The sequence below is a fragment of the Peromyscus leucopus genome, chromosome 6, assembly GCF_004664715.2.
Source record: "Peromyscus leucopus breed LL Stock chromosome 6, UCI_PerLeu_2.1, whole genome shotgun sequence".
Lineage (NCBI taxonomy): Eukaryota > Metazoa > Chordata > Mammalia > Rodentia > Cricetidae > Peromyscus > Peromyscus leucopus.
Genome location: NC_051068.1, coordinates 122,760,494 through 122,773,064, shown reverse-complemented (window position 1 = coordinate 122,773,064; position 12,571 = coordinate 122,760,494). Strand labels below are relative to the sequence as shown.

The 12,571-nt window shown below is 38.5% G+C and overlaps 1 protein-coding gene across 1 annotated transcript in view; it reads right to left on the bottom strand.

Annotated features, from left to right (window-relative positions):
* Positions 1-7,272: 7,272 nt before the first annotated feature.
* Positions 7,273-12,571, bottom strand: part of Adgrl4 (adhesion G protein-coupled receptor L4) — a 95,849-nt gene continuing 90,550 nt past the window's right edge. The window contains exons 13-15 of the mRNA XM_028879126.2: positions 11,650-11,741; positions 9,484-9,652; positions 7,273-9,085 (exon numbers count right to left, since the gene is read on the bottom strand). Of these exons, the coding sequence (XP_028734959.1) occupies positions 9,023-9,085; positions 9,484-9,652; positions 11,650-11,741 (324 nt within the window). The 3' untranslated portion in view covers positions 7,273-9,022. The remainder of the gene's footprint in view (positions 9,086-9,483; positions 9,653-11,649; positions 11,742-12,571) is intronic.

Genomic DNA, 12,571 nt, shown 5'->3' with positions numbered 1-12,571 from the left:
CTCATTGTTATTATTATTAATTATTTGAAACAGGCTCTACTATATATTCTGTGAAGGCCTTGAACTTGCATTCTTCTCTTCCTGCCTTAGATTCCTGAGAGCTGGAATCACAGGTTTTTGCCATTGTGTCTGGAATGTTTTCAGATTTATTATGGTGAAACTGTAGGGATTAAAATTAGCCAGAAAAAGCACCATCTATGTGATGAAGCCCAAGATGGGCCTTCAGTGCAATGCTAGCCAGCCTGTTCCTGTAGTATCAGAGTACCCCAAAAGATATAGAACATGTGGACTATTAGGGAAACTCCCATGATCGATTAGTACATACAGCTTCAATAAGGGTATGCAATCTCCTGTCTCTCTCAGAGGTTGTTAGGTCAATGTTCTTAGCTTCTAGTTCCTTTGGTGATCAAAACCAATATGGCCTGGCCAAATTTTCAAATGCAAATCACGTTGTTTGATTGTTTCATGGCCAAAGACCCAATGCCATCAAAGACCTTCTAGTCAGAGAAGAAACACCTTCAACAAGTTGCTGGCAAAAGTTAGACTCTTACTTGAACCAGTTTAATTCTTCATTAAACATCATTTAATGTAAGAAAAATATACAATTTTGAAATGTTAGGAAACTGAATTTAATTATGTATGGTATCTATGATATTTACTAGTATTCAAAAAACATATTTTGAGCCTTAATTTTTCTACCTTTCCACCAGAAAGAAAGCCAAAAATTATGTAGGATAAGAAAGACCTCCATGCCTACTCTATTATTTTGACAGATGTATAATGAACATTAACTACTAGACTTTGTTTATAAAGTGATTATTGGTGTGCGTGTGTGTGTGTGTGTGTGTGTGTGTGTGCGCGCGCGTGTGTGTGTGCGCGTGTGCGTGTGCGTTTGTGTGTGTGTGTGTGTTTTATACAGTGATTGGACTATCATAATGTGTAAAGATCTTTCATTGGTTCATTGGGGTAAATTCTGAAAGATCAGAGAGACAGAACAAGCCACAGCCAACCTCAAGAGTAGCTGTCTGTCTTCATTTCATCAGGTTCACACCTGTAGTGTTACCACTTGCCATCAGCTGTTACGTTGAGATCCAACATTATGAGAAAGTGAGTTAGCCTAATTAGCCTAAATTAAATGGGTTAAGTTATTGTAGTGTTTTATTTTCCCTTCAAGTGAGAGACATAAGCTCCAGCTAAGGCTGTGTGATATGAGGGGCAGTGCTCACAATCGGTGTTGTTTGGGAGGTTTCAGAGGAAAACATTTTGAACATGTAATTTCTCACTCTTCCTCTATTCTCTCCAGCTACCCCTGCTGGGTGCATGGTATGATTACATCTGATTCAGTAGTCTGTAATGCTCTCATTTCACTTGGAAGTGTTGCATACAAATCATCCATTAAAAGGACAAGCTGGAAGACATTACTGAATGCTGTTTTAAGATTCCAAAGATACCACTTCCATTTTGTGTGGCTTTAGGGGAGGCATCCCTATAAAGGACTTTTGTTTAAAACTCATTGGTATCATCACTAATTCATAAAATCACTTTTCTGTAAATGCCTCTTCATCAGCTTTTTTCCTGTTTTGTGCAAAGTAATAATGAGAGAGGGATCTGAGAGCTCTTTATGTCAGGAGCAATATATGTGTTTTTCAGATTACTGTTCTATCTAGCCTTAGTGTTTAACTTTTAGGTTACAACCTTGGACACATTAGTTATGGAACAAAAAGAGAATGACATAAATTAAGTTACAGTCTTATTTTTTGTCTCAATCAATATATTGAAATGTGAAATCCATTCCTACATGTATAAGCTTTTCTCATATTAAATGTTTGCATTCTGATTTCTCTTGTTTCTAGTCAGACAAGTATTTTGAAAATATTATTTTATAAGAAGCACCTGCTTCCCAGAGCAGTGTCAGAATGGTATGTGATTATATAATACTTAAATGTGCTTATAATGAATATTAGTTAACTCAGAGTAGAATATATGTATATACATATATATGTATATATATAATTTGTGTATTCAATTAGGTGTATTCAATTCAAAAGGTAAAGTGTTCATATTTTTACTAGTTTTAACCTTTATTTTATTATAGCACTGATTTTTTCATTAGCTCAGCTTATGTCATAGAATCTAGTTACTCACCTTTATAAATGCCTAGATCTCATTTGTAATGCAATACTTAAAAAATGATTTTTGTCTTCTTATTCTTTTGTTCCTATGTGTATGTGTGTATAGTATGTATGCATGTGTGTACACATTTTTCCTGTGTATGTAGGCATACATGTGTGCAGTTGTACATGTGTGTGAGAATGTGTGTGGAGGCCTCAAGTTGTAGTCGGGAGTCTTCCTGGATTTCATTCTACCTTATTCAATGAGTCAAAGCCTCTCAATCAAGCCTGGAACTCACTGATAGGGGCTGTGTACTATTAGTTGACCCAGAGCTCATTGATAGATACTGTAGGGATTCCTTATCTCTGCCTTCAGAGTTCAGGCATAACAGAGAAGCCTTCATGCACACTGGCATTATGTAGGTGCTAGGGATTTCTAGCTCTAGTCTTCTGAAGTGAGAGTTAGTTCTTTCAATGATATATCTAATCTTGAATGATGCTGTGTTTTCTCCAATGTTTTAAGTGACCTACTTCTTACAACAACACTATGCCATAGGTTCTATTGTCAATATTCCATAGACCACTGAGACACTGGACTGTGACTTGCTAACAGTTGCAGAAAGGAGATGCCAATGGGGCTGTTTGACCACAGTCCTGGCTGGATCCAAAGCACTGAGACACCTTGAGGAAAGAGAAGTTCTAAGATGCGCAAGGCTATTGTTTATTTTCACCGTCCTTCAGGAAAATCTGTGAAACTGACCTGAGTGTGAAGATGGACTTGGGGAGCATTCAGTGGCTCTGCAGAGAAGCCTTCACTGGAAGAGCAAGCAGCAAGACTATTTTGAATAATTACTTCCCTTGGGTCACACAAGGTCTCTCTGAAAAGCCTTCTGCATTAGACTGAGTGAAAGATGTAGTTGTCATGATTGCCGAGTGGGTTGAAGTGACAGAATAAATGACCTCCTCAGCACAGTGCCTCTCTCCGGGAGCCAAGATGCACACAAAAACAGGGGAATTTTAGGGTAATTTGAGCAATATTTGCAGTAGTTGCAACACATGACTGTTTCCTCACAGCAGGCTGTGGTAGCAGGGAGTCTTTTTCAGGGCTCTGTCTTATAGCCTAAAACCTCCAAAGCTTAACTGACTGCCAGGATAATTAACCCTCCTGCATCCCGAAGGTTCCTTTAGATCCACTTCCAATACATTAAGGAAAAGAAAGAAAACAATCATTTTCAGGTTGATCAGCCTGGCCCTTGGATGCTGATACATGGCAAATTGCAGCCCAACAGGAAACAAAACCATATTTCTCAAGGACAATATTGAAAGAAACCTATTATTTTTTCTCTTATTTTGAGTGCATGAAATTGTAATATACTTTATAGATTTTATTATTTGCAGTGCCTCTAGGTGGGTGGTTGAAACCAGAAGCATAGTATCCTGGCACCGAAGAGATCTGTTGTAGTTAGCCCTCTCATTTCATATTAATCATAGCTCTGCCACAAACCTACCATGTATACTCTCTGAATAAATACTAAGCAAAAGATCCACACCTTCAGATTTCCCACTGATCTTAATCCTTACACAAACCAACAATCCATGATGAATAACACCCATTTTTCCCTAAAATGAAAATGCCTATGAGCTTTGCAGGTCTCAACTCATAACAGTTTTCACGCAATAATTGCAAGAACAAGTGATCTTTGCTTAGGGGAGAGGGTTATTAGGTTAGTCAGTTTTCTGCTACTATATCAAAATACTGGACAGATAGTTAATGGTAAAAAGAAGAAAAGTTTATCTTGGTCCATTCTTTCAGATTTGGGCTACATGACCCACTGGCCCTGCTGTGTTGCTCCTGTGGTGAGGATGGCATTACATCATGGTTATGAATACATGGTGCATCTACCTGTTAACCTCATGACAGCCAGGGAGTAAATTTAAAAGAAAAGGGGGGAAATAGACTCCCACAATCTCCTTCGGTGGTGTCTCCAATGGACTAACTTCCTTCCATTTGGATGTACTGTCTGAAGGCTTTGCTTCCTTCTGATAATTCAGACCCACCAAGGAAATAAATTGTTAGCTTAGTATTTTTAGCACCACTGCTGAGCCATATGGTATAGGTAATTTTATTTCTGAAAAATACTGGAGTCCTGCAAATGTATTATTGCACAATTCCAGACTGGATACCAGCTGTGTGGGTTTATGGTTCAACCTTAATATGGAATATGATTCAGCCACTAAAAAGAATGAATGAGCTATTAGGTAATAAAAACAAGCCATATAGATAATTTTATATCAAGAGCTCATATGAATGAGTTCAGTATGATGATGTGAATAGGATAGGAAATATGGCAGAATAAAACAGTCTGTTAAAATGAAGTGCTGTCTGATGTGTGAGTGGGTGACAGAAAGTGTGGGAAAAGACAAAGAGAAAAGCAAATACTTCCTCTGAGGCTTATGCTGTGCACTGGTTTCAAGTTGAAAGAGTGTTGGAATCCTGTTGGGGAGAAAGGGATGTGATGCTTCTGCCAATGGAGACACAAGTTTACAGCTGTGGCTGGAAGGTGCTCTGGGAAGGCAGGAAGCAATGAGTGGCCTGGGTCCAGCCTTTTTAGTTCACTGCCCAAGCACTCTGTCTCCTTCCACTTCACTCAAACAGGTAAGGGAGAGCTTGAGTGGGAAGGTAAAATTTTCCGGGCTTAGGGTCCAAACACAACAGTGACTTTCTGCATTGTGAACAGCAATAGGACACACCCAGGTTACTGTGAAAATTAAACATGGTGGCAGAATCTAGCAAAAAATTGTCCATGTCCCTTTCAGTGACAAAGTGATTTTTCTATAAACACCATTATTAGATCCAGTCTCTAACTTCTGTCATCTAATACTTATGGGTTTTAGGCTTGAGCACTGACTACTTCACAATGAATCTCAGAAGTGCTGTATTATTATGCACAGTACGTACAGTCATACATTTGTAACTCAGAACCGGGAGGTGGAGGCAGAGCGTCCTTTGAGATACAATGGGTTCACGCCCAGGCTTGGATGCAAGAGATCCTGTCTTAAAAGATAATTACAAACTAAAGCTGTAATGACTGTGGAAATAAATAAGAACCAACTTGAGGCTTTGTAGAAGTTGGCCTTGAGTGATAGATGTACTTTGCTTGCTAGAAAGCATTCCAGGTTGAAGAAAACCCTGCCCCAAAGGGGTGCTCTTTTTGGCCATTCTGAATTCATAATTCATGACTTCCTCAAAGGTTCCGTGCTAGGGAGAGTAGACAAGTTGAGGTAAGGTTCTGGGGGCATAGGCAGTGCTAGAGTGTTTGTCCAGTGTACACAAAGCCTGGGCTCAAAAAGTGCATATAGAGGATCATAGTTGGTAAGGAGTTTAAGATGAGCTCAGGCAGTTTTCAAATACAGTTATTGATTACTTGTAAGTGTTTTAATTGGCTGGCATTGATTGACAAGGCTACAGAAATAGCGCTCTCATAAAGTTAACATGTGAAGCTTGCTGGCCATACTTCCTTGGGGGACAACGAAGTGTTTGCTTCCTGACTGCTGTATACTTTTCACACTGCATATGAACACATTTTTCCTAAACACGTTGTAACATTAAGCAAAGATGTGTATAAGGGATATTATTTGCTATTTATAGCAGGTTTCCACAGTCAGAGGATTTCCTGACACATCTTTGTTATCTTATTATTTGAGGCCAGGAGCAAATATTGTCTGACTCTTGAGCTCCTCCAAGCCCCGTGGCCATTTGTTTATGGAGGGAAATGAGTGTATATGTCAGTCTTTATCAGTGACTATGTGCTGTGGGATGTCTTTCTGTATGCTGTGAATATGTGTTGCCCTCATTGGTTGATAAATGAAGCTGTTTGGCCAATAGCAAAGCAGCATAAGGTTAGGTGGTACATTCAAACTGAAGATGGAGATGAAGAAGTGCTGTGGGACGGTCTATATGTCAAATTGCTCTGATTGGTCAATAAATAAAACACTGGTTGGCCAGTGGCAAGGCAGGAAGTAGGTGGGACAAGGAGAGAGGAGAATGCTGGGAAGCAGAAGGCGGAGGCAGAGAGACACTGCAGCCGCCGCCATGACCAGCAGCATGTGAAGATGCCGGTAAGCCACCAGCCACGTGGCAAGGTATAGATTTATGGAAATGGATTAATTTAAGCTATAAGCACAGTTAGCAAGAAGCCTGCCACGGCCATACAGTTTGTAAGCTATATAAGTCTCTGTGTTTACTTGGCTGGGTCTGAGCGGCTGTGGGACTGGCGGGTGACAAAGATTTGTCCTGACTGTGGGCAAGCGGAAAACTCTAGCTACAAAGAAGGATAGAGTCATAGGAGATGCCAGGCCACCACTGAAGGAGCAACATGCCAACAGACTGGTAATGCCATGGCCATGTGGCAATACATAGATTAATAGGAATGGGTTAATTTAAGATAAGTGAGCTAGCTAGCAATAAGTCTGAGCCAATGACCAAACAGCTTGTCATTAATATAAGCCTCTGTGTGTTTATTTTGGACCAAATGGCTATGAGACACAGGAAAACTTCCTTCTAAAACTATGTGCTATGTAGTAGGGGTTAAAAGGTTGTGTTTAAGCCAGGCGGTGGTGGCACACAGATTTAATCCCAGCACTCAGGAGGCAGAGCCAGGTGGATCTCTGTGAGTTCAAGGCCAGCCTGGTTTACAGAGCGAGATCCAGGACAGGCACGAAAACTACAAAGAGAAACACTGCTCGAAACCAACCCCCTCCCCATCCCTGGAGCTCTGTCCTGGAAAACCTGAGTCCCAGCACAGCATAACCTTACAGCTGTTTGGTGGCCTGATTCTGATGACTGTCCACACTCTTTTGAAATTGCATGGGAAAATTTCTAAACCGACTTCCAGTATGTGATATTTGACACAAGGACCTGGAACAGCGGGACAGTGTAGTGTTCAGTACTGTTACCATATCAGCCCCATGGCCAGGAAGCAGTGCATAAGTAGCGAAGAGACAGAGAACCTGGACAATCATGAAAATGTTTTTACCCTTGATATAAATAGTAACTTGATTTGAAGATGTTAGTCTATAAATATTCCCAGTCTTAGTTCCCTATAGCTACCTCATAAATGGAATGCAGTGAAATAAAATAAAATAAATAAAAGATCACAAATTTAGTGGCTTCAATAATAGAATTTTATTGTCTTGCAGCTGTGGAAATAGGAGGCCAAAATGGGTGACCGAGACTAAGATAACAGCATCTTCATGCTGACTTCCTCGGGGGTAGCAGGATCCTTTTCCAGCTGAGATGAGCTGAGCCAACTGCCGGCTTACTTCCCCCTTCTCCCCACCATGCGCCGGGTTCTGACGAGCAGTGCATGGATATCTGGGGATGGATATTCTGTCTGCCACATGGGATAGCTTTGTGTCTATTGAACAAACGATTAGGTTTTGATACCCCGCCAATGGCAGTCTTGGGTCATAGATTTAACATGTAAGAAATTGGGAGATGAAATGAAAGTGTATTGTCTAACAGACTCTAGAAATGCAAAGTCTTTCTTAGCAGGTGAGTGGTCTTCTTGAGACCACATCCCAGCCAAACAGTGGCAGGACTGTTTCACAAGCTGACTTTTTATTTTCAGGAGAGGACATGTCAGGCTTCACCCAAAAACCATAGATATTAAAATCATAGTGTCCCGTGAGTCATATCCTCAGGAAGGTATACAGAACAATGACTTTCTGAAAGGAAATCTGTTCTTCATTTGAATAAGAGACTAGACAGGAGCCACACATCGAAACAAATAGACTTTGATAGGTAGTAAGTAGCAAACGGTCAGCAAATAGATCCACTATGAATCTCCTACAGTACACAGTGACTTCATTACAAATAATGCTTTAATGGTGCATTTTCCTGATCAGAAAAAAATTACAATTTACTTTATGAATACTTTAAATTTACAATGCCCTCTTAAAAACTGTCAATTAAAAGGAATTGTTGCAACATGAATTATACTAGTTGTAAGATTAAAAACAATGAAGTATTCAAGTATATTGCTCTAATATGAAAAGATAATTTTCACAACAGTAAAATATTGTAGACAAAATACTTCACACTCTATTTCTGCAGTACAGGCATAAACAGTATTATAGCTTGACAAATTTGCACTTTACTGACTATACATTTGAAGTCTCAATCTGAAGAATAAAAAAAAAACATTTTACACTCAAATCTAATGTTAATGTAAGAACATACATTCTGTATATTTTATTGTAGGGATTTTTCTTTGTTTTCTTTTAGAATAGTAAAAATGAACATGGATACAGTAAATTTAGGTCTGGGTTTTTTAAGTTCCGGCCAATTCCCAAACTGCTAGGTTGTATTTTTTTCCATTATTTTATCTTGAAATTTTCTCATCAAGTTGAGAGAAAGCCAAGTTTATTGGGATGACAATTCCTCGTCAGAAAGGCTCTCTTCCACGCTTTGTATTCTCCCCTCCAACTCTCTTATGTTCTCCTTTCTGCAACAGAACTCATTACTAAGGTGGTAGGGGACTCGTTTGAAAGGCAACATGAGTCACAAAGATATCAAGGCAGTGGTTTCCTTCAGGACATTCATATATTTCTTATGTTAGAAAGAAATCTTTCCTTGGGCACAGTGATATCACTCCAGAGAAACCAATTACTTTCCAAATATCTGCAGTACTATTTTTGACATATCTAACTATGTCATGTAGGAAAACACACTGTAGCTCTCTGGTCCATAATTTTATCTCACATTAACGATATCCTTTTTACTGTGAACAGAAACATGAATTTGAAATTAATTACTAACAATGAAAGAACGGGTTGCCTTTTCCACATGGGTTATCTGAAGCTTGAGTTTTCATTTCATTGGAGCTATAATTATCAGGAATTCTCTTTGTTTACCTTAAACAGCCAAAACAACAGGGGACATTTTTGAACAATCTATAATATTCTTCTTGAATCTTGATGAAAGAGAAAAGAAAAAACACTACATTATTAAGACAATCTCATAGCATTACTTTCAAATCACAATATTTGCTTTACTGAAGTCTTATTGCTGTTTTAATATAAGAATATACTCAAGTGAATATAAGCTATATAGCTTATATTATATTACAATTTTTATATTTATATATATTTAGTAACAAAGCTTTTTGCAAGGCATATTTGGATATGGACAGCTATATTCTGTTATTTTAAAGTAAAATTATTTTAGTCATTATTGTATATTTAAAATGGACTACAATTAGGCAATAAAAGATAGAAATCAAAAATCTTCAAGGCTAAACATTTTCTGGCAGTTTGGTAACATGCTATACAAATATAATCTAGTTTTGACCAAAATTTTTAGAATCCTTACCTTTCTAGATAAAACACATAGGAACAAGAAAATGAACATCCCTTGGAAGGCATTGCTGACTGTGAAGAGGTAAGCTGTCACCACAGAAGCATGTACCACGTGCAGAACCCCAAAGATCCAGGTGGTACCCAGAAGGAAGAGGAGGGCAAGGGCGCCTCTGGCACAAGACCTGGAGTGTGTTTGAAGAGCTTCTGTCAGAACCCCTGCAAGCCCATGGAATGCCCAGTTGCCACACATGTCTAACATATCCCCCAGTTTTTATAAGGATTTCTAGAGTAAGTATTTTTTTATTTTTATTTATTTATTTTTTTTTTTGTTTTTCGAGACAGGGTTTCTCTGCGTAGCTTTGCACCTTTCCTGGAGCTCACTTGGTAGCCCAGGCTGGCCTCGAACTCACAGAGATCCACCTGGCTCTGCCTCCCGAGTGCTGGGATTAAAGGCGTGCACCACCACCGCCTGTCTAGAGTAAGTATTTTATGACCAGAAAAGTCATAAATGACTTAGATGCTGACAGCTGGCTTGTGGTTTGATGTGATAGCCTTCAGGGTAAATATCTTCCTGTTCAACCTGGAATCTGCTTCAAAAATTAAGGTCTCATTATTAAAATGTACCATTTTTGAAGGAAATACTTAATTTTAAAATATTTTCAACTGGCATACTGCAGTATGCAGGCTTTGGTTTCATGTCTGCTGTGACAGTGGTCCTCAAAGAGCATCCTGTGTGGACTCACATCAGCTGGCACTTATGTCTTCTAAAGTGGCTTCTGGTTTATTTTTAAGTTCAATAGTGATGGAAGAATAGAGTATAAATCTAGAATTTTGTCACTGTTGCTGCATTTGCAAGGTAGTAACCTCAAAACAAATTCATGTCAGAATATCAATGTCTTAAAATTTAAGGGAAATATGCATATGTATATTAAGCTATTGATATTTTCAACCAACTGTCAGTGACTTCAGGTAAAACAATATTAAATCTTTCTCACTGGGGACATGGCTTTGAAAATGAAGCTGCTAGGTGCCAGGTGGTGGTGGCTTTAATCCCAGTACTTGGGAGGTAGAGGCAGGTGGATCTCTTTGAGTTCGAGGCCAGCCTGGTCTACAGAGTGAATTCCAGGACAGCCAGAGTTACATAGAGAAGTCCTGTTTTTAAAGACCTAAACAAACAAACAAACAAATAGATAAAAGAAAAACAGACAAAAACAAAAAACAAACAAAAGAAGAAAACAAGAAGAAGAAGCAAGAAAATGAAGCAACTGACGTTTACTGGCTCACTCTCTGATTCAAATGAGCAGAGCCATTAATGCATTACTGCATTGCTGCATTGCTGCATTACTGCATTGATGCATTACTGCGGGTGTGCTAGTAATGCACCTCAGAAAATGCACCATTTCTTACTTTATTGAAGTAAGGACACACATGAAACTCGTACTATTGAGAACTGAAAGAAAATAATCGCTCAAACACTTGCTAAATCCCAACTGTGAATCTTCCTGGAGGTCTCAGGACGGCAGGATGCAGAGTGTTCCCAAGCAACACAAGCTGCAGCTGCTTCCTACACTCCTACCTCGGTTTCTCCTAAACAAAGCATTTCCAAGGTCTTCATAGATCAGTCTTAGAGAGGGAGTTAAAGGAAAAATCACAGCAACATATAAACTCTGAATCAGAAGAAAGATTTGCCAAGTTCTGAGAAATGTCTTACAAAAGACAGTCATTAAGATCTATTTTTAGCTTAAAACAATTATCATCTTTTCTTTTTCAAATGGGAGTACATTTTTGAAGATGGATTCACTTACCATTCAATCTGTGATATTTATAATTTTATTAAATGCTTTTCCCTAATATGTATTTTAAATATGGTGAAACAACTAATTCTTTTGAAAACATAGTCTTCCAGATTATTTTTTGTCTGGGTGATTAAGGGGCTGAGAGTGTTGCAGGGTGAGTGAACATTTGCCTACCACATGGGATACCCTGTGACTGAGTCTGTTATAACCCCAGACCTACAAGAAAGAAAGAAAGAAAGAAAGAAAGAAAGAAAGAAAGAAAGAAAGAAAGAAAGAAAGAAAGAAAGAAAGAAAGAGAGAAAAGAAAGGAGAAAAGCAGGGAAGCAAGCAAGAAAGAAAAATAAGTTGCTAAAACTTTTAAGTGAACTTTAAGGACTACGTACCTTATGTTCTCATAGCAACTAACTTCTGGTTTCAACCCCGCAGTGTGGCGAAAAACTTTGTATATGATAACTCCAAAAGCCAAGAGATTAACCTGGGGAGATGCAGTAATGTCAAAAGGAGGTCATTTTCATAGTATGCTCTGATTTACCTACATACAATAAATAAGCAGTAAGGTTTTCAGTAACAGATATCCCAAAGACTCATGTGGCACACACATTTGTGTGTATGTGTACATACACATGCAGATGTAGGCAAATACCAAAAAACTTCATGGCTGATTTTGACAGTGTCAAGAAATTTCATTAGTACACATTGTAAGCAGTGTAAGCGCCGTTTTGCTCATTGTTTCTTTGAAAAGAAGTTTGGGAAACAATTTCTACAACCATTTGGAAATTTACCTGGGAAGAATTCACAGGAATTTAGTAACTCAGCAAAACACCACACCCCTGACTCTAGAAAAGCCTTGAATACACTTTGTTTAACACAGTTCATCTTTTCATCTTGTCCTGACATCATTTTAAGATTTATTTTCCTCATGTTTAACTTCAGAAGCTTTGAAAATACCAACAAATGAAAAATGTTGGTTGAAAAATTCTTCTTTTATTAGACTTATTCTTTTTTTTTTTATATTTTGTACTTTCTAAGTACAGTATTCACTTTGTTATCTTACTGTCAAAAGACTGTGAAAGTGCATTTTCTTCTTCTTTCCCTGTGGTTTTAAAGAAAATGTATTCATTTTATTTTATGTTCAGGAGTGTTTGCCTGCGTATATGGCATTGCATCACATGCATGTGGTACCCAGGGAGGCCAGAAGAGGACATCCAATTCCCAAACTGTAGTTAACAATTAGGCATTACCATATAGGTGTTAGAAAATCAATCGAGATCCTCTGAAAGAGCAATGGGAGCTCTTAACCACTGA